This window comes from Dysidea avara, chromosome 8 (assembly GCF_963678975.1).
Source record: "Dysidea avara chromosome 8, odDysAvar1.4, whole genome shotgun sequence".
Classification (NCBI taxonomy): Eukaryota; Metazoa; Porifera; class Demospongiae; order Dictyoceratida; family Dysideidae; genus Dysidea; species Dysidea avara.
The window spans coordinates 20,370,944-20,392,600 of record NC_089279.1 but is presented as its reverse complement, the minus strand read 5'-3'; the positions used below and the strand labels follow the sequence as shown (position 1 = coordinate 20,392,600).

Here is a 21,657-nt window from a genome sequence, read left to right as displayed (position 1 = left end):
TGTGTCAAAGGATCAGCTGGGTCGTACGGATATTTTACAACACGAGATTGTTACCAAAAATGTTACACCTATTCGTCAAAGATTTCGTAGAATGTCACCACAACAGAAAGAGGAAATGCGCACACTTCTAAATGATATGTTGGAAAAGAAGATTATTAAACCTTCAAATAGTCCATGGGCCTCACCGATAGTTTTGGTTAAGAAAAAAGATGGCACTAGCCGCTTTTGCGTTGACTATCGTCAACTTAACACCATCACAAGAAAGGATGCATATCCATTGCCACGAGTGGAGGATACTCTGGAAACTTTGTCTGGCTCACAATTGTTTAGCACTTTAGATTTGGCCAGCGGTTACTGGCAGGTAGAAGTGCAGCCAAAGGATAGAGAGAAGACTGCATTCATTACATCGGAAGGTTTGTATGAGTTTAATGTTCTTCCATTTGGGTTGTGTAATGGCCCGGCAACTTTTCAGCGTTTGATGACTATTTTGTTGGCTGGGATACAGTGGCATGATTGTTTAGTTTACCTTGATGATATTATTGTATTGGGCCGCACATATGATGAACATCTCCAGAATTTAATTAAAGTCTTTAACCGGCTCTGTGATGCTAATCTCAAGGTACAACTTAAGAAATGTTCATTTTGTAAGAAGGAGGTAAAGTTTTTGGGGCATATTGTTTCTCCAGAAGGTATTGCCACTCACCCTGAGAAGGTGTTAAAGGTGCTCCAGTGGCCAACACCATTAAATAAACAAGAGTTGCAGCAGTTTTTGGGCTTCGTTAATTATTATAGAAGGTTTGTTAAAGATTGTGCTCAGATTCCAAGACCATTATACCAGCTTACTGAACGTAATCGCCCTTTTAAATGGACCATTCAGTGTCAGGAATCATTTGAGGCATTACGTAGGGCTTTGGTGTCTGCACCAGTACTCGTTTTTCCTGACTGTTGTAAGGCATTTATATTGGACACGGATGCTAGTAACCAAGGTGTTGGGGCAGTTCTTTCTCAGGAACACAATGGTGAAGAACATGTTGTGGCATATGCAAGTCGCTCTTTAACCAAGGCTGAGAGGAGGTATAGTGTTACCCGTAAGGAGTTGTTAGCAGTGGTTACATTTCTAAATCATTTTCGATCATATTTGCTGGGAAGGCAATTTAAATTGCGTACGGATCATGGCTCACTGGTGTGGATTAGGAACTTTAAAGAGCCAGAGGGTCAATTGGCTCGCTGGTTAGAACAGTTGGAAGAATTTGATTTTGAAATAGTGCATCGCAGAGGCAAGTTGCATAATAATGCGGATGCATTATCTCGCCTTCCTTGTGATCAGGATGTGGATGCTTTGGTTGATCAGATGGTAGCCACTACATTCCTGTCATCTACTTACACTTTTCAAGACCTGAGAAACCAGCAGTTGGAGGACAGCCTTGTGGGACCCTTTCTGAGAGCTAAGGAAGCTGGTAACTTGCCTACATCTGCTCATGGAGGACCGAAATGGAGAAAAATGGTACAGCTTTGGGATCAGCTGTTGGTTAAGGATGGGATCTTATGTCGACTTTTTGAGAATGTGGCAGGTACCAATGCAGTGGCCCAATTGATTGTTCCTGATAGTCTCAAGAAAGAGATATTACATGGAGTACATGAAGATGTTGGTGGTGGGCACTTTGGGGTGGAGAAAACAGTTGCAAAGTTGAAGGAAAGATTTTACTGGCCGGGACACTTTAATGATGTTCAGAGTTGGTGTGCTACTTGTAGCAAGTGTATTGCTCGGAAAACTACACCACCACATGGTAGGGCTCCTTTGCAGCCTGTTAAGGTTCAGTACCCTATGGAAATGATTGCTGTGGACATTATGGGCCCTTTTCCTCAGAACGAACATGGAAACTGTTATATTTTGGTAGCTGAGGACTACTTTACCAAATGGTTGGAAGCATGGGCCATACCTAATCAGGAAGCCAAGACAGTTGCTTGTAAATTGTTAAATGAGATGTTTTATCGGTTCTCTTTGCCAGATAGACTTCATTCGGACCAGGGCAGGCAATTCGAAAGTAAAATCATTGAACAGTTGTGTAAACTTTTACAGATTCAGAAAACTCGTACTACCCCTTACCATCCACAAGGGGACGGATTAGTGGAAAGGGCAAACCGTACAATTTTGAGCATGCTTGCAACTGTAGTTGAAAATCATAAAGATTGGGAATCACACCTGAGGGCTACCTGTATGGCATATAATACCAGTATTCAGTCTACCACTGGATATTCTCCATTCTTCCTTATGTTTGGGAGAAAGGCAAGGATACCTGTAGACCTGTTGTGTGAAGTTGGTAAGATTGCAGAGAATGCTAATGACTTTGTATCTCAGCAGGGTAGGATTATGCAAGAGGCCTACTGTCAGGTGCAGAGCAGAATGGGACTACAACAAGATAGGCAAAAGGAGTTGTACAATCGTAAAAGGCATGGCAGGCCCTTCAGTGTGGGGGATTTGGTTATGTTGTATACATCTGTTGTTCCTCGTGGCTATTGTAAGAAACTGCATCGCCCATGGAGTGGACCTTTCAAGATTCTTAAGAAGTTATCTGATGTGACTTATAGGATTCAACGCTGCCAAGGTAGGAGGCAGCGATTGGTAGTCCATTTTAATCGACTGAAATTGTGCCCTTCAGATATTAGGGAGGAATCTAGTAGCATCGCATATGGTTCACGGAATGATGCCTTCGTCTCTTCAGCGCCTGCAAGGTTGCACCACTTGGAGTCAGGGTTGAATTCAGAGACTGATTTGATGCTAGAGGATTCAAGTGATGATGACGATATTGATGAAAATGTACAGGGTGAGGATGATGATCAATTGACTGATCGTGCTGGTGATGACAGTGTGGGGAATGACAATCAACTGACAATTGCTTCTGAACAGTCTAGGGTGCTGGAACCTGTGGTGGAGGAACAGGAGACAGAAAGTGCAACTGTATCTCAGCAGTCAAGTGATGAACATTTATCTACAGAGGTTGTAGATGTACCAAGAAGATACCCTTCTAGAACTCATCAGCCACCTACTAGATATGATAATTACGTTCGTTGGTAGTATGCTGGGCATACATTAAAGGAGAGGATGATGTAATGATGATTAATTAGACTGTGACATAATATTGAATAATAATTATGATGTAATCTTTTAGTATATAAGGCCAAGTTGAGTGTGGTTCGCTCTCTCTAGTTTTGTATTCATTACCCGCTATACTTTTGCTTTAATTCATGATTGCTAAATCAACTTGAAGGTCGTTGTCGCGCGGGTAAACCTTGTTACACTTGCTTAAGTTAAGTGTTCATGGTGTTACAGATTGCCCCTTGCAAACCAATAAATTAGTCGAAAGCCATAAAAGTGTTTTGTTGTCAAATGAATTGTTAGTAGTACTGTGTGCAGTATTCAGCTTTCCCGCTTAAGTGTCTCATATTAAACTTAACCATACATGCTCCTTACCAGACTTAGTAGTTTCTCGGCTCACGTGACTCAACAATTAATTCCAAAATAATTCCCGCGTTGTAGCGCCACGATCGAGGACACGAATGCTTTTAAATCTCGTTCCTACTACAGTCCTACAGGTTAGTAAGACTAGTTTGTTTATTAGTCAACAAGTGATGTACAGCTGTATGAATACAGCATGGCATGTGTTCTTAATAATGCACATCATTTACCATTATAAGCCATTTCTTTCGTTGTCCTGGTTATTATCACGACTGGGCTGGAGACTTGCACGAGCGTGATGATTACTAAAACAAAACTACAGACATATATAGCTAACGCTAATAAACCAAAGTACAAACAGTAAATCAGTTCAGCAAAACACTGCAAGGGGTCATGTTAGTACACACTGAGGTAGATCTGCGACCATTGGAACTGCTGAAATTTTACTTTGACCCGTGACTAAGAAACTTTCAGTCCTTGACCAGTGACTTACAGCCTGTTTACACTACAGGTCGCTCTAGACTAGATTGCTTCACTTCGATCCAGATCGATTTTTCAGCCCCGTTTATACTACGAAGGACAAGCCTGCTCCAATCACCAAAAAAACTTAATCATCATTTCATTGAAGTAGAGATTATTGATGGAGTTAAAGGATTTCTGTGCTCTGTTATCGTAAGGTTAATAGACATGATAAAGTTTTCAACGTTGGCAACAACCTCTCAATTCTGTGGAGTTGGTTAACCATTCATTCGCACGTGTACCTGTTTATTTCAGAGTCCTTTTGTTGTTCTTGAGGCTCTCCTTCTGTGTCATCCCCTAAATACTTCACTGTTGCTTCATTTTGTCATTTCAGTTGCTATTTTAGCTGTAGTTCTCAGTATCCTTGTTCCGCCTATTAGAGCCAAATCGAACTGCAGGTTCACAACTGTTTATACTGGGTGAGTAAAGCGATCTAGATCAAACCAGACCCACATCCCTAGCAGGTCCATTTCAGAGTGGTTCGACACGGTTCGGTTCAATATGATACACATTGACTTGGAAATTGCTCTGATTCGAGATAGTTCAAACTAGATGGCTAGTGTAAACGGGTTGTTAGGGACTATATTTCAGTACTTTTCGATTGTGGTAGGTAATTCTTATCCCTGACCATTGACTAGCAGAGGAGGTACATAGGACATGATGTAACAATAATTGCGTGACGTATGCATACTGTACATTTTTAGCATCTAGTAAACTGTGAAGTTTAGTGCTGGATTTATTGTCAGAAATAGTAATTCACTATCTATAGTGTAGAAATCAATGATCTCCAGCGATTTTACGATGAACTTTGCAATAGAGCATTATTTAGAATAAATTCTGGTTTTAATTGTTATTTTTAACAGGGAGGCAGAGCTGTTCTTCAGCTACGCCCTTGCACACAACATACATATAAATACACACACACATATACAGTAAATGTACAAACTAACATTTGGCATTCCCACACAATTCAAAACTAAATCTTGCCAATAGTACAAAATAGTGTACCAGTACTAGAGTAAAGTATCAATTATCGGACAATATGATGTTCAGACAGCTGCCACTCACTTCCTGGAAATCCTGCAGCTTAGGTTATTGTACCAAAAGGTAGGCTACACCAAGCAATAATTATCCTCCAATAATCAGCTATGCGTGATTAATAGCTTAAGAGTTACAGCCAATAGTATGCTTAGTCCGATAAATTCTATGTTCGGACAAAACTATCAGTTTTTGGACTTTGATTTTTACTACCAGTAAACAATGTCCAATTTATTTCAAACTTGTACGCAATATACCTGTACTCATTAGCTATTAATGGCGTTTCTTTAGCATAGAGGGAGTACGAACCTCACAAGTTTTAGTGGTATTGTCGGACTCCCTCTGCTTTAATTTAGCTGTGCCCACCAACAGAGTTCATGCTTTTTGCAACAAATGCACCAGTGCTAAACCACAGAAGAAGGTAAATAAATATCTTTCAAGAGTATACCTAGAGGTGTGCTTTAAAGTTGATATTCAGGATATTTCCATAGGAACACGGTATTTTTGGCTCCTAAATGAAGGAGATGCATGCAAGGTGAAAAAATGAAGTTACGAGGAGCAACTTTCTGACCAACCACATTTGTTCGTCTTGGTGTCTCAATCGCAAATACCACTTAGAAATGGAAAGATATTCCATTTCTACCTTTTATGGATGCTCAAAACAACATTTTCGTCCGTTTTGTTTCACTCATATAAGGTAGAGAAAGAAAAGCCTTTCAATTTCCGTGACAGTATTTGTGATAGGACACCAAGGCTAGCATATGTAGGTGGTTAGGAGGTGATTTTGCATAACTTCATTTTTCCACCTTGCATGCATCTCCTTCATTTAGGAGCCAAAAATACTGCTTTTCAAAGGAAATATCCTGAATATCAACTTTAAAAGCACACCTCTACTCTTGGAAGATATGTATTTACTTTCTTCTGTGGTTTAGTGCTGGTGCATTTGTTTCAAAAGGCATGAACTCTGTTGGTGGACATAGCTAAATTAAAGCGGAGGGCGTCCGACAATATCGCTTAAGCTTGTGAGGCTCGTACTCCCTCTATGCTAAAGATAACAAAACCATTTTTGGGTCACTGATAGCTAATGAGTACAGGTATATTGCATGCAAGTTTGAAATAAATTGGACATTGTTTACTGGTAGTAAAAATCTAAGTCCAAAAACTGAGTTTTGTACGAACATAGAATTTATCAGACTAAGCATACTATTGGCTGTAATTCTTAAGCTATTAATTACCCATAGTTGATTATTGGAGGATAATTAATACTTGGTGTAGCGTACTGTTTGGTACAATAACCTAAGCTGCAGGATTTCCAGGAAGTGAGTGGCAGCTGTCCAAACATCGTATCGTCCGATAATTGATACTTTACTCTAATTGTAATTCCACCTAAATTTCAAGTAAGTCTTGTGCGTGATTTTCGAAATACAATTAAATCAATTTCTAATAAAACAAACACTTCAGTATTTTAATGCTTTAAACACATTTTAAAATAAATTGCACAACACTGATATTTCATCAGAGATGTTACAAAGGTCATCACAGTAATCCTGGTGCCACTGAGAGGAACCGTAGCTACTTTACTTCCTGCCATATGGTAATGTAACCAATGATGCACAAGCTCTTTGTCCTTAAATAATACAACAACCTCTATTCACCGTGTATGGGATTATTATCCACTATGTACACCTTGCTCCTAAGCAGTGTATCATATCTTAATTTCAACACTTGACAGCATGTGACAATTAAACCTGCAACCTCTAAAACCATGTGTACTGTAGTCGATGGTTCCTGAAAGGGGATAATGTTATTGTACAAACACTCCCTTGTTCTTTTAATCAATTCTGCTGTTTAGATAGTCTTATAAGACTTTTACTTTTGATTTGCCCAGCATTTTGAGCTATTTCCTCCTCTATATCTCCATACTCATCACTTCCGACTGCTACAGAGGGTCCTTCCGTCTTCTTTACCCACATAATGATCAGAAACGGCTGTTTCTCTACAGCCACTAATCCATCGTGGTTAAAACTACCTTCAACAGTACAAAGGAAACAAATTCCAAGTCCAATCAGTTTTGACTTCTTCAAAAACAGACACGTATTAGGGGATGCAACAATACGGGTAAATACCAAATTGCATATTGCCTTAAGAAATATTGCAATATATTGCTGTATTGAAATATTTGGATTAGGGCCTTTGGTGATGTTAAAGTGCTATACTTGTGTAAATAACTCATGGATTTAAGCTTCATAAGATACAGCAGATAGCATTAGTGTCATGTGGTGTACACACACCAGTCAAAAGCTGCTTATAATGGCCAACAGTTATTAAACTTGTTGACTAAAAAAATGGAAATTTTAAAATGGGAATAGGGATTGCTGAAAAAAGCCATGAAACAAGAAGGGATCGCTGGGGTGGTAACACAAATCCCTATTTTGACTCTCTGTCATAAATTAGTTACATGCTCTGTCAATTTGAAGTGAGTCAAAATAGGGATTTGTGGTTTACATTACCACCTCAGCGATCCCTTCTTGTTTCGTAGCTTTTTTCAGCGATCCCTATTCCCATTTTAAAATTTCCAATTTTTTATTCATCTAGTTTGTGTACTTTTTATTAATCCAGTAATGGATTATGAAGAAGACTGTTGTGAATAGTGTAATTTTGCATTCTGCATAGTAACACCGTCAACATTTCAGTACACACATGAAGCTGATCAAATTGCAATGTGCATACAGACTGAGAGTCTCCTAATATGAGCAACAATTCACATTACTGGTGCCTTTAATAGCTGTCAAATTCAGTGCAAGGATTGTTGTTATACACTTGACTGTTTTATACATCAGGGTGAACTCCCTTCAGACTGGAAGAGGGCATATGTAACACCAGTATACAAGAAAGGCCCGTGTACTAATCCATCGAACTATAGACCTATATAATTGACTAGTATTTGCTGCAAGTTGTTGGAACATATCATCTCCTCAGCAATATCTTCTCACGCTATTGACTACAATATCATGTGTACAAATTAACATAGATTTCTTTGATTGATAATGAAGACTGGTGAATAGTGTAATTTTGCATTCTGCATAGTAACGCTGTCAACGTTTCAGTATAGCATGAAACTGATCAAATTGCAATGTGCATACAGACTGAGATTCTCCCAATATGAGCTACAATTTACATTACCGGTGCCTTTAATAGCTGTCAAAAGGATTGTTGTTATACACTTGACTGCATTATTAGAGTATTTACATGACTGCTCTATTAGTAGGCATTCCAGTATCCGAGATTTTTAAATAAAAAAATTCTCCGTATATTCCCCTGTCACAAAATAACAACTTGTGTTTAACTTGGGATTGCTCCGTTGTCTGAGCTCCAATGAGGATGAAAATTGCTGTGGGGTTTGTCCACACGCTGATCATCATGAAATCTTAGTTTTATCATGCGCGTTACATATAAGTAAGTTTTGTGTTGTTTTGTAATCTTTTCAAGCCATGCAATGTATGTAGAATACTTTAAAACTTTAAAAAACGTACTGTTGGGTGGAAGGTAGTCACTGGTGCTTACTTTAAAGTGCATAGTTACTTCGCTCGGGTTAGCGATTTTCAGCTCCAGAACAATTTTCTGATGGCTGTATCATCAGCTCAAAAGTATAAACCACTTCAAAGTCGGCATAACAATGCCATAATTGAAACCACAACTCCACCTTAGGTATTGTTGCATCATTGTGGCACCTCCACTTTAGTTGTTTACCTTTATAAGTTGTTAACTTGATGGTTTTACTTACTTGATATAGCCACTTGCCTATGGGTATACACCATTGTATTGAGAAGTGTGCAGTGGGTGAAACATATTTGCTCACCACAAAGCATACAAAGATCACTGAGATCCGATACTATCTGAAGTTACTCTCATTACATGTACAAACTTGCAGCTAGAAGCAACTATAGTTTCAAGATAGTCCAGATTGCTAGATGGCTTCCTGATTCAATTGTGCCGTTTTTCCCTTTAAAATGTATAGGAAGCCCCGGAGAAAAAATGTACCTTTTTTCAGTTTTTAAGCATTGTGCATGCCAAAGTAGCTAATTCCAAACCCAACAAACTATATATTTCTGAGATCAGCAATCAATACTCTATCTATTGAGCATATAAAAAGCCCATTTTTCCAAATTTAAAAATCGGGCTGGAATGCCTACTATTAGAGTATTTAATCTGGATAACCCGCCCACGTGCAATAATCACGGAGCGAAAAAAACCACCTTGCAACAAAGTCATCAGCCCAGATTAAGCTTCCTGGCCTATACTGAGTTTAATAAAGACAGATTCTATTAGCCACAAGCAGTGCACACTAAGAAGCTAAACTTTGAGTGCAATCTTGTATGGCTTCTCGAGCGTAATGGCAAGAAGAAACGGCCCGATTTGGGCTGTTTCCATCTGAAAATGCAATCAAAAATAGTTCATGGACACTCACAATGATCCATTCAGCAAGCCTTGCTACTTTTTATCGCAGGATTCTCCTTGTAAACTTCGCTATGCCTGTGAAAGAATAATATTATGAATAATAATATGAACAAACAGGCAAATTTCAGTTTTGTTTGAAATACATTTACTGTTTCCTTTTCACTTGATACTTACTAGTGGACCTATACTCCTTGCAAAGAACCATCACAGGGCTGTTTTGAGTTGAAGGATGCTTTTCAAGGTGGTTTTTAGGTAAGCGTTCTATTAGGATTTTTGCAAAAAGCATGGGTGATCCCTATTATGAACCCACTATCGTGGTTCATGATAGGTATTACAGTACAAGTAGGCAGTACTACAACCAGTACTGTTTGTTTAGGATATGTGGCTTCTAAAATGCCCGCCCTCCAGGAGGGTGGCAGCTGAATAGGCTAATCCACAAGCCATAGCCCATTACAAACACAGCAATATATTGCAATATGCAATATATCGATATGCTTCATCACACATATTGTATTGTATTGTGATAGAAATATTGCAATATATCGAAATATTGCAATATATCGAAATATTGCAATATATCGATATATTGTTGCACCCTTAACACGTATATGCGTAAATAAACATTATTCCACTGGAAAGGATGATTATTCCGGCAGAGTCAATCACTAGATCCTTTTGAATTACTGCAGTCAGTCTCTTCTTACGTCAAACGTCATGTGTAAGGTTCAGTGTGCGCCACAACAACAGAAACAACACGAATAAATTTCAGTACGCCATTTTCATGCCAAGAATAACAGTAGCATATACAAAATAAGTCATAAACAAACCTTTCATCATTCACCAACGGTACAATGTGACAGAGGTTGATTTAAACTGCTAGAACAGCAAAACAAGGCAGCTTAGTGTAGCAAAATTCCGTTTTTGAATCCAGATTCTATATGACAATAATAGACGTTGAGTTGGTCGATAGTAGATGTCAGTCGATAATTGGGTTATGCTAGTTGGGCTATTTACTAAAATAGTTCAATATCTTATTAAATTCTTCTACAATTGTTTTGTTACTTCAATAACTGTAGCTGGTAAACTGTTCTTGCAATTATAAGTGCAATACATTAATTCTGTTTTAAAGGTACATAACTATAATGTTCTGCGTATGTGTGGGCACTGAGAATGTAGATGACACCAGAAAATCTGCACTTGCACGTGCATACTTTTATAAATACATGATGCTTTGCAGTGCAAGGACTTGTAAACTATGATATTTATATTGCACACAAGGCAATAAGCGCATATGCATATTACATAGTATATCATAAAACTACGTGAAAAAGCACAACACTTCAGCTAGTGAAAAAGGTCTAGAAAACAGGTCTGATCAAAGTAGCTACTGTAGTGTACTCTGCAAATGATTTTGACAATTTGGCCTTAGAATATTAAGGTGCCTGGCTTTTTGGAATTTTGTACTTATTGACTCATTTTCCTTCTCGCTTTCTCAAATTTGTGCTCAGCAAGCCATCTACTGGCTCCATCCACATCAGTTCTCAGTACTGCATGGTGTTGCTTACTTGTCACGCCAATTCTTGGCTCTATTTCAAATGAATCTCATGTACAAGTTAGGAAGAGCCATGGGTATTTCCAAAGGATTTTCCCCTCACAGTCATTATTTTGATATTGTCAAAGAACTTGTTCAAGCCTTCTTGTACAGGTTAAACATTGTGATATGTGTACTAAATATGTTGTTTACATAACTATGCTGTCATTTTGGGCAAAACTGTTAGTGATGGTTGGGAAACTAGCAATTTTTGATGGTAGGGCAAATTCCCACCCATGCCCTACCCTAGCTACGTCCCTGGGGAAAGGGGTGGGGCATATGCTGCCTTATTGTTACACATTGATGATAGCTGGCATACATATGTGTGTACATCAGAATTGGTATTGGTACTGTTAACACTCCTTAGAAAACGGTATGCTTAAAATGCTTTGATCTTTGGGAGATAATGAGGTCTTTATCATCCACTTATAATTAAAATGGTTACTAAGGCCTGTTATTGCAAATCTCACTTTCGATCATTGATTTGCTATGTTCTCCAAGGCATATACCAGGCTATTAGCCTGCAGTGGACAAAGTCACCCGAGACCATGCCCTCAGATCTTTGCGTTTTAAAATACTCGATTATGAAGATCCTAATGCTAGTTCTCTAACCTACACATAATAATTTTTAAAGAATAGACTATATTATATAAACTGCTGAAAGCATTCTAAAAACATGTGATATTTCGTTACGTTTTAATATGTCATGACAGTGAACGACTTCGATCTTAAGTACGTAGAAAAATGCTAATCACAGAAAATAGACCACTTACCAGTACTTCTTCCAGATCGATAGATTGTATCAAGACATATGGTAGTGTGTAGTGTGGCCTAAGATGCCGGCGCGCCACACCGTGAGCATATTAACAGGAAGAAAGTAAACACAATTTTCACACCTTTGTAGCTCCGTGATTCCTTATCCGATTGAAACCAAAGTTGCTACAGAAGTGCTGGCTAGGTAGGGGAGTCCACATTCCATATTTGAAGAAAATCGTTCCAGCCATTTCCGAGATACAAGCAGCCAAAGTTTTGGTTTTTTTCTTGGTTTTTTTCTTCTACTTCTTTTTGCACACTTTGCAAAATTCGCCATAAACACGAATGCGTGCTTCAATTGGGCTGAAATTTGGCACACTTAAAGGGCTCATTGAGGCGAATCTCAGTACCAAGTTTGGTAAGAATCCGATGAACATTCACGGAGTTATGACCGATTATTTGTGTAAAATAAGGTCCAAGGTCTGTCACGCCTACAGGGTAAACTGCTTGAAGGAATGAGCTGAAAATTGCTATGTAGATGGAATAACTATCGTAGGAGTGCCTTTTTGTGGTTCGAAAGGAATCCAGCTAAAGGCCATCGAGATATGACACAAAACCCATCCTGTGTCACAATTACGCGATCGATTTTATGAATAAACAAGTTGATGTGCTACTTCTAAAAACCAGGCACCATGCAGCCAGCTAGCTCATCTGGAATTAACCATGGATAGTACATGCTACTATGAATTAATCAACTATATTATTGTTTTAACCAATAGGGTAGTTTTGGGTTGTGCAATAATATTGCTAGCTAATTCTTGTATTTCGTAATTCATGAAATTTTTGTAATTTATTTAATTATGTTGCTATGCACTGCTAAGGAAGCGCTTGTTAAACAAACCACTTTTACCAATATATTACGCACAGAAGTATCTTCTAAACTGTTTTATAGTTTGACTATTGTGTTTTTTCCCACAAATTCTCTCGCAAAGCCTCAAAGCTGCTCTTCATTTTCGTTCGCGTACATAAGGGATACACCCCCTTTCAACTCGAAGCGATAGACTATTCCTGGTAGTGTACGAGGCCTGCACCGTTGTTTTCAGTTGTAAACGCCTGAAAACCTCAAAGGGAAGGTAATTTACAAAATCTGAGGAAAGTTGCTACACCCGTATTTCAGTCCGCCGAAAAGAAACCACCTCAGAATAAAGTTCACCTATGTAGAAGTTTAGTACAGACTTCATTTCACTTTTACTTCTTACGTAAATGCTGCTTTTACCATTATTTAATGATTTTGCTCACGTGGATGCGTACGGACAAACATAGATAGGTAGATATGTAGATAGATAGGTAGATAGGTACACACACACACACTTTTACAAAAACAATTTCAGTAAACCAGGCGCGTGCCAACAGCCAGCCTTCGGTCGGCTGTGGGCGCACGCCTGGTTTAAAAAAATTAGTTTTCACGCCTACCAGGCAAACCGCTTAGAGCAATGAGTTGAAAATCAGTGTGTAGCTGGAATATTTATCATAGAAAGTCCTTGCAGTAGTACAGAAGAATTGGAATACAAACCATAGAGTTATGATTCCAAAACCAACTACATGTAACATATGCGAGATCGAGATACTCAATAGAAAGTCACCCTAATAGAGCATTCAGCTATGTTTATAACTGACTCCATTATAGAATTATATTACATTGCAAGTTATTCTGTAGGGAGTTCACTTACAAACAGTTAATCTTATAGACAATTCAGGTCACTCTGTAGAGAATTCAGCTACAAACAAATCACTGCGTAGAGGGTTCTGCTACAAAAAAGCTACCCAGTAGAGAGTTCATCTAGATCAACTACAAACAAGTTACTCTGTAGTACAAACAAGTCACCGTGTAGCTGGAGAGTTTAGCAACCAATCAAAAAAACCACTCTGTAAAGAGTTCAGCTATACAAACATGTTATAACTCTATAGAGAAAGTTATAACTCTATAGAGAGATCAGCTAGAAACAATTAGTCATCCAGTAGAGAGATCAGCTACAAGACGTCACCTTATAGAGAGTTCAGTTACAAAGAAACCACCATGTAGAGAGTTCAGCTGCAAACAAATCACCCTGTAGAGAGTTCAGCTATGAGCAGATCACCCTGTAGAGAGTTTAACTACAAACAAATCATCCTGCAGATAGTTCAGCTACAAACAAGTCACCCTGTAGAGAGATCAGCTAGAAGAAGTTACCTTGTAGAGAGTTCAGCTACAAAGAAACCATCATATAAAGAGTTCAACTACGAACAGATCACCCTGTAGAGAGAGCAGCTAGAAGAAATCACCTTGTAGAGAGTTCAGCTACAAGGAAACCACCATGTAGAGAGTTCAGTTGCAAACAAATCGTCTGTAGAGAGTTCAACCAGAATCAAGTTCAACCTGTAGAGAGATCAGCTAGAAACAAGTCACCCCGTAGAGATATCAGCTACAAAGAAACCATCCTGTAGAGAGTTCAATTACAAACAGATAACCCTATAGAGAGTTCAGCTAGAAACAAGTCACCGTGTAGAGAGATCAGCTAGAAACAAGTCATCCTGAGATCAACTAGAAACAAGTCACCCTGTAGAGAGATCAGCTACAAAGAACCATCCTGTAGAGAGTTCAGCTGCAATCAAGTTACACTATAGAGAGATCAGCTAGAAACAAATCATCTTGTATAGAGTTCAGTTGCAAACAAATCACCCTGTAGAGAGTTCAGCCACTCTGTAGAGAGTTCAGCTAGAACAAGTCACCTTGTAGAGAGTTCAACTACAAAGAAACCACCATGTAGAGAGTTCAGCTGCAAACAAATCACCCTGTAGAGAGTTCAGCTAGAAACAAATCACCCTGGAAAGAGTTCAGCTACAAACAATGAGAGTTTCAGCTACAGTTCAGTTATGTAAGAAGTCACCTTATTAACTACAGTATGTGATAATGATGTTAAATGTACAAATAGTTCATCAGACAAAAGCTATACACACAATTACTTCCTTTGTTCCACAATTCCTTGCTTTGTTCCACAATTCCTGCAGTAAAGAAAAATACAAGTTAAAAGGAAGCATCAAAGCCATATGGCCAGCTTTGTGGCTTGCAATACAAAAAGAAGTGATATCTAAACCAAAACAGCCAAGCTGTAGAAAAAGAGTGCAGCCCCCAAAAAGGCCAAGGTGAATAAAGATGTGAAATCCAAGGTGGCAGCCAAGAAATGGCTGTGATGGTAGGTTAATTTCAAAAATGTTAAGTACGACAATTCAGGTGAATTTGGTGCTGAATCCTAGTGGAGGAGGCAATGCAAATTCACCTGAATTGTCGTAATTAAAATTTTTGCCGTTAACCTACCATCACAGCCATTTCTTTGGAGGATGCACTCTTTTTTTACAGCTTGGCTGTTTTGGTTTAGATAGAATAGTAGCTGGAAAGAAGGCCCAAGGCTGTAGTGTTATTGGCAAGTTATAGCTCGAGCTGCATTTGCTATCCTAACTTTTTTATGGGGTTTGCGGTAGTCGTTCACCATCAAAAATTCTTGGGCACGCCACTATAATCAATGCAAATTGATTATTTTTCGTTTAATAAATAGACCGCGCATATATAGTCTATACCCAGCTCTTGTAGGTCAAAATTCCCAGCATTGTCCTACTTTTATAGTTTTTATTATTGTGTTATTTATCATTGTTATTTCAGGGATGGCATCTAGTCAGGGCAACCAGTCACAGAAGTCCTCTTCAAGTAGCAGTAGTCAGGGCCAACAATCACAGAAGTCCTCTTCAAGTGTTCCCAGTCTAGAACCCCATCAACCTAGTATGGAATACCCTATAACTGGTAGCACTAGTGCTAGTGGCAGCTCTGGTGATCAACCGGGACCATCTGGACTGCAAGCTGGACCATCAGGATTACTGGTATACAAATGGAGCTACTGGCTTACATGTATATGTTTGTGTAGAATGGAAGTTTGCTGGATTTCCCTACCAGTCAAGAAATGGATTTAAATGATTTTGATTTCCCGGTGTATAGAGAAGAGGGTGCAGGTACACATCTACCACCCACAGGAAGGTATGTAGCTTATACAAAGTACCAACTGTAATATTGTGTATAGTTCTATTTTATTACAGATATATCTAGAGTTTATATATTAGATTCAATTATCTTCTGGTAGTTGTCTTCTGGTAGTAGAAACTGAGCATTCTTTTGACCAATGTACTTGTATTATTCAGTTAGGGAATATGGTCACTTACACAGTTGACTTACCCACTTATAAATAAATCATACAGTGCAATATTCTAAAGGATCATGGAGGTTTTCACATTCTCATAATATACTATTTAACCAGAAACCAGCCTCACAATGCATTCACGACGCCTTGGCAGGTAGAGTCAAGCCTAAAAGTATCTTTAGAGTACTTTAAAATGTTTGCTACAATTTAAAATATATATATATATATCTTCTACTGAGTGACTAACTGCCCACCATATAATATGGTTATTGTACTTTTCCAATAATTGATAGTTGGGGAAGCCATGTATTCAGATGAAAGCATTAACTACGGTATCATTCTTTCCTTTGATGTGGTATGTGCTAGTTCACCAGTCATAAGTTGATAGAAGTAGAAAGTAGGAATTAGGGATCATAGCCTTAAAAAGTAGTGAAGCAAAGGAGGAGTTGCCTATACCTAGTGATATATGGTACATGCTTCTTAATTGAAGACCAGCGGAGTTCAGTACACTAATTACCTATCCCCCTCCCCCCCAAGATACCTACTACTTAGTTATGGCCTGAATGCTGGGGCTGTATAAGGAGAACGGGCCACCTGGCTTGTGGATGGCTATACTTGGTTGTTACCCGATGCAGTCGGCTTAGTACTGCGTCACTATTGGCTTGTTACCTATAACTCCAGGACGAGCTTGGGTGAGATAACAGCCAATTCCCCTCAGCCACGGTATCCTCTCACAGTAGAGCCGCCTAAAGCAGCCTTACTGGAACTACCAAAGGTCCAGGGTGTAGGTGGGTGGGTAACGAAGCACCACCAACACAACGTACTTACACGAATCATCTTCTATCAGCACACGCATGCGCCAAACTGTTGTGCTTCCGCCGCGCCTTACTCTATAGCCCGCTTACGTGGATGCTGGTAGCTTCAATAAACCTACGTAAATTACTGCATAATTAACCTCCACTTAATTGAAGACCAGTGGATTTCAATACACTAAGTACCTACCCCCCCCCAAGATGGTTACTACTTAGTTATGGCCTGAATACTGGAGCTGTATAAGGAGAACGGGCCACCTGGTTTGTGGATGGCCTTCACCCTTCAAAATCTATACGTGGTTTTTACCTGGTGCAGTCAGCTTAGTACTGCGTCACTATTGGCTTGTTAGCTATAACTCCAGGACGAGCTTGGGTGAGATAACAGCCAAAGGGTGAGTTCAGCTGTAGTATGGGAGATCACCCCTCACCCAAGCATAGGAAAGAAAAAAAAGTAAGTAATTTTCTTTTTTTTTTAAATCTATAACACTCACATGACAGGTATATTCAAAAGGACATACATGATTTAACTTGTGTGCAATACAACTGCGAACAATAGTATATACCAGGTTCCAAGACAAACAGTTCAACCAGTAGAACCAGTCTCAGCCAGTGTTCTGGCCACAGCACATAACCTGTCTCTTGGGGTTTGGATGTAGCATGTGTATGCCGAGCTGACCCACCGGCTGAGAACTTGAATTAATGAGTCAGGGATTCCCACACGCGCCGCTGTAGTGGCTTCCCCAATCCTGAAGCTATGACCAGTGTAGAGGGACGCCGAGATACCTGCTGCCTCCAATGCAGCTTTCACTGCTAACAATAATCTCACCTGGGTGAAGTAACAGCCATCTGAGAAGGTGAAGAAAGGGGCCTGGGGCAGATCCCTGACGGACCATGTAATCCAGAATAGTTGCTACGGGGCATAGCACCCTGTCAGTCCACCCAAGGTAAACCGACACACCATGACGAAAGGGATCCATCTTGGAAGCTTTCAGGTATACCTCCACATAGGATGGCTGCACCCAGTTGTCAACCCGGACGGCCCCATAGGCTAAGTGAACAGTAGCATCAAAGCCTGAGTCACTTGGAACTACTGCCTCCCCTACTTGCAAGAAGCCAAAGAAGCACATGCACGAGGCTGCCCAAAGCATAACAGTATCACGGGTATCGAGGCCATGCAGCCACACGTTCTTGACTCTCTCCAGGATCCCAGGAGTGATAGGCAAACGGTACCTACGCTGTCGCCCTGATGAAGCTTGGCACCTTTGATTATGTACTCCAGTCTAGCCATCCCACCTATCTGTGGGTCCCCATACCCAAGAGAAATCTGGGTGTGACGAACTGCTACCAAGTAGTGTTTGATTGTCCCTGGGATGAGGCCATCGCTGAATAGGTGAGCCGCAAAGCGGGACAATGTCTTCTCATTCACAGGATATGCTGGGGAAATGGTGAAGGTGTTACAAAATTTTGAAAACCGTCTGGATCCAGACATGTATGCTACTGGCTACTCCTGCTGAAAACAGCTCCTGAACTGTCGCTTCCAGATGAAGGATGTCCAGCCTGCCAGCACAAGTTCTACCAGCCGCAGAGGGACCAGAGACTGGAGACCAATTGCTCCTGGCACCTGTGAGAGAAACAAATGGGCATGGTTACGTGAGGTGGCATCCGCCCACCCATTAGATGTCCCAGGAACATGTACTGCTTCTACCTCAAACTCGAAAAGGGCCCGAATGAAGAACAGGCACCTAAGAAGGTGCTTGATTGGGGCAACCCGACTATACCCTGAATTGATTGCCGCAACTGCCCCGGCGTTGTTGCAGTGACACACAACCCTGTTGCCCCTCCACTTACAGCCCCAAATGGAGCAAGCCAGCACCACTGGTAGCAGTTCCTTAAAGGTGATACTCTCACCCGGAATGAGGGATCCCCCTATGGCTGTAGCTGCCTCTGACCATGGTAACTGTAGCTATTCCAAGGTGTCCCTGTATACCGCCCCACAACCCCACTAGTCAGAGGCATCAGTCCAGATCTGGAAAACCTCCCCATCACCTGGAATTATTGAAATGCCATTCCAAGACTCAATGAATGAGCTCCACCAGAGGAGGTCTGCCCGAGCTTCAACATTTAGGCGAATAAGGTGCCAAGGCTTGCAGTGACGCCGACTGGCCAGAAGCTCGGACAAGCTTCTCATGAAAGTTTTGCCTGGTTGAACCACCTGGCTGGCATGAGCTAATCTCCCAACGAGAGACTCAAAGTCTTTCTTGGTGCACGACCTATCATTAGGCAAGAGGGTAATGACTCTGTCTACCTCTTGCTTTAGTTCCATCAGCTTCAGGGAAGGAAGGCACACTGTCATTGCTACCGGGTCCACAAGGAAGGTAAGGCATGTGGAAGGGCCTTCCAATTTATCTAAAGCAATGGGAAACCCGAGTCTGTCAAATGATTGCAGTAGACATTGCAAGCAAGCAGAGCATTCAGTGGTTCCCGGCCTGCCAACTAGCAAGAAATCATCCAGGTAGTGAATCAGGAATTCGACACTCTGCTGCTTACCCACCCACTCCGCAGCATCCACGAGAGCTGTGAAAAACTTAGGCGCTGACCTAAGGCCAAGGGGGAGCACCGTATCAATAAATATGGCTTGTCTCCACCTCATTCCCAACAACCACCTATCATCCAGGTGGATTGGCACATTCCTGTAGGCAATCTTAATGTCCACTTTCGCCATGAGTGAGCCACGTCCGAATCTTCGTATTGCCTGAGCAGCGTCCTGCATGCTGACGTACGACAGTGAGCACCAGGCCTCAAGAATTCCCTTGTTCACACTCTCGCCGTTAGGGGAAGAGAGATCCACAATTAGACACCAGTTCCCGGATCTACTATTGGGGACGACACCAAACAGACTAATTTGGACCTGGGGGAAATCATGTGGTTTAAAAAGGCTAAGCACCCTACCTGCAGTACACTCAGCTTTCAGGTACTCGTCGATCACTACCAGGTGGTCCCCTGTCGATCTCGGATTTGATGACAAGGGAAGACAAAGTTGCTGGTAGTCGAAGCCAATCTGGAAGCCATATGCAAACACTGCTCACAATGTAGTTCCGGAACCGCCCGTCCGGGTGCCCTGCCAGCTATAAATCCCAAACTTGCCACCAAAGAGGAGAGACAATAAACCTCAGCTGGGTTGGTAGAAATACTGGCGATGGAGCCCTCCTGGAATTGATGCGGAGCAGGTCCCGCATGTAACAGTAACCTGTAAGTAGGGAGAGCGGAAACCATGGTCAGAACACAATGCGGGACTTCCCCTGGGAATTGTCCCCCACAGCGCGACCGCTAACAACGTTACCGCCGGATGGACGACAACACCCGTCCCAGGTGTAGACCTGTTTGACCGCCGAAAAGGCTGTGACCACCGACTATACAGGTATGCTATTGGGAACCCATACTAGGGCACTGCACGACCCAGTGGCACCGATTGAGGTACCGCCCCCGCCAAACCATCACTGTTTACAGTCATTCTTGTATATCATTGCATCATACAAACAAGGTGGTCCCTAAAGAAATAACAAAAGAAACAAAATATATATATATATATATACACAAATGCAACAAATAGCTGAGATTAAAGTCAAAGTCCAACAGGGTCCACTTGCTAACTAGTATGGTCTGGCTTGGAATGCCCTCCCTTGATTGCCAGGTGGCCCATTCTGACCTGGCTGGCCTCCTTTCCTGGGACAGACAACAGCTGGGTGCTTTCCTCTGCACAATCCGCACAGGTGAGTGTGACGGCAACTGCGGAATCTACACACCCCACTATTCCAAAGCCTACAGATCTCCCCCGATTGTTGAATTACTGGAGGTGGGAGACAGCCTAATGTGGAAGCCCCATTCGAAAGTTATAGCATCACTGACTCCACTGCTCTGAGCCGGTCAGGTAACCCAGGATCCAGATCTGCCCGTTGAGCACACTCCTGGTCCGAGTGGGATGTCGCGAAACACAGCTCGCAACGGGAAGTCCCAGTCCTTTCAGCTCCTGTGAAGCATGTAGTGTACAAAGTTGGATTTACTACTGACTATTTGTTGTTCCCAGTTGCTGCTGCTTGCTGATGGTACGCCACATCATAGCGAACCCAGGCTAGCCCTGCATAGTCCTGACTGACTCGCACGATGTTGGCCATGTAAGCCTCACCGTATTTTTGCTGCCAGTTGCATTGGTACTGGAGGAGTACCCTCCCCAACATACACCCCTTCAGCAGATTGAGTTACTAATGATGACCAACTATGGGATGGTATTGACCTAGGAGAAGCTGATTGCTGGGTTGACAGTGGGTCAAATACAATCCGAAGGTTACTCCTGGTCTCCAACCGGGGCATCGTTCTGATGGGATCGCCCCCGACCGACGCCGAACCTGAGTAAGGACACAAGTAGACGAAACGTAACACCCAGCATGATGGTTACTCCATAGCTACCAAACCTGCCCAAGGGATGACCCTAAAGGCTACTCAACTCCCCATCCCCTCCCCCTCCCCCCCCAAAAAAAAACCAAAAAAAAAACCCCTTAACCTACCTTATACTGCAGCTACCATGACCCTACAGGTGCTAGAAACCTTCCCATGCAACAACCACAAGCCGCCATGCTGACTACTTCTGTTATCAGTTGCCAATGCACCTTTGCTTAGCCTAATTACCAAGGACCAACCCCAAACCATGAATTATCTCAAGGGAACCACAATTTCCACCATGAGCCTAAACATGAGCCCAGCAACCTACCGGCACACATACACAAAAACACAAAACAACAACAATGT

The 21,657-nt window shown here is 41.3% G+C and overlaps 1 protein-coding gene across 2 annotated transcripts in view; it reads left to right on the top strand.

Annotated features, from left to right (window-relative positions):
- The first annotated feature begins 3,487 nt into the window (after positions 1-3,487).
- LOC136263034 (serine-rich adhesin for platelets-like) overlaps positions 3,488-21,657 on the top strand; it is a 45,814-nt gene continuing 27,644 nt past the window's right edge. For both annotated transcript variants that reach the window (XM_066057484.1, XM_066057485.1), the window contains exons 1-3: positions 3,488-3,594; positions 15,514-15,728; positions 15,773-15,882. In XM_066057484.1, the coding sequence (XP_065913556.1) occupies positions 15,516-15,728; positions 15,773-15,882 (323 nt within the window). In that variant the 5' untranslated portion in view covers positions 3,488-3,594; positions 15,514-15,515. The remainder of the gene's footprint in view (positions 3,595-15,513; positions 15,729-15,772; positions 15,883-21,657) is intronic.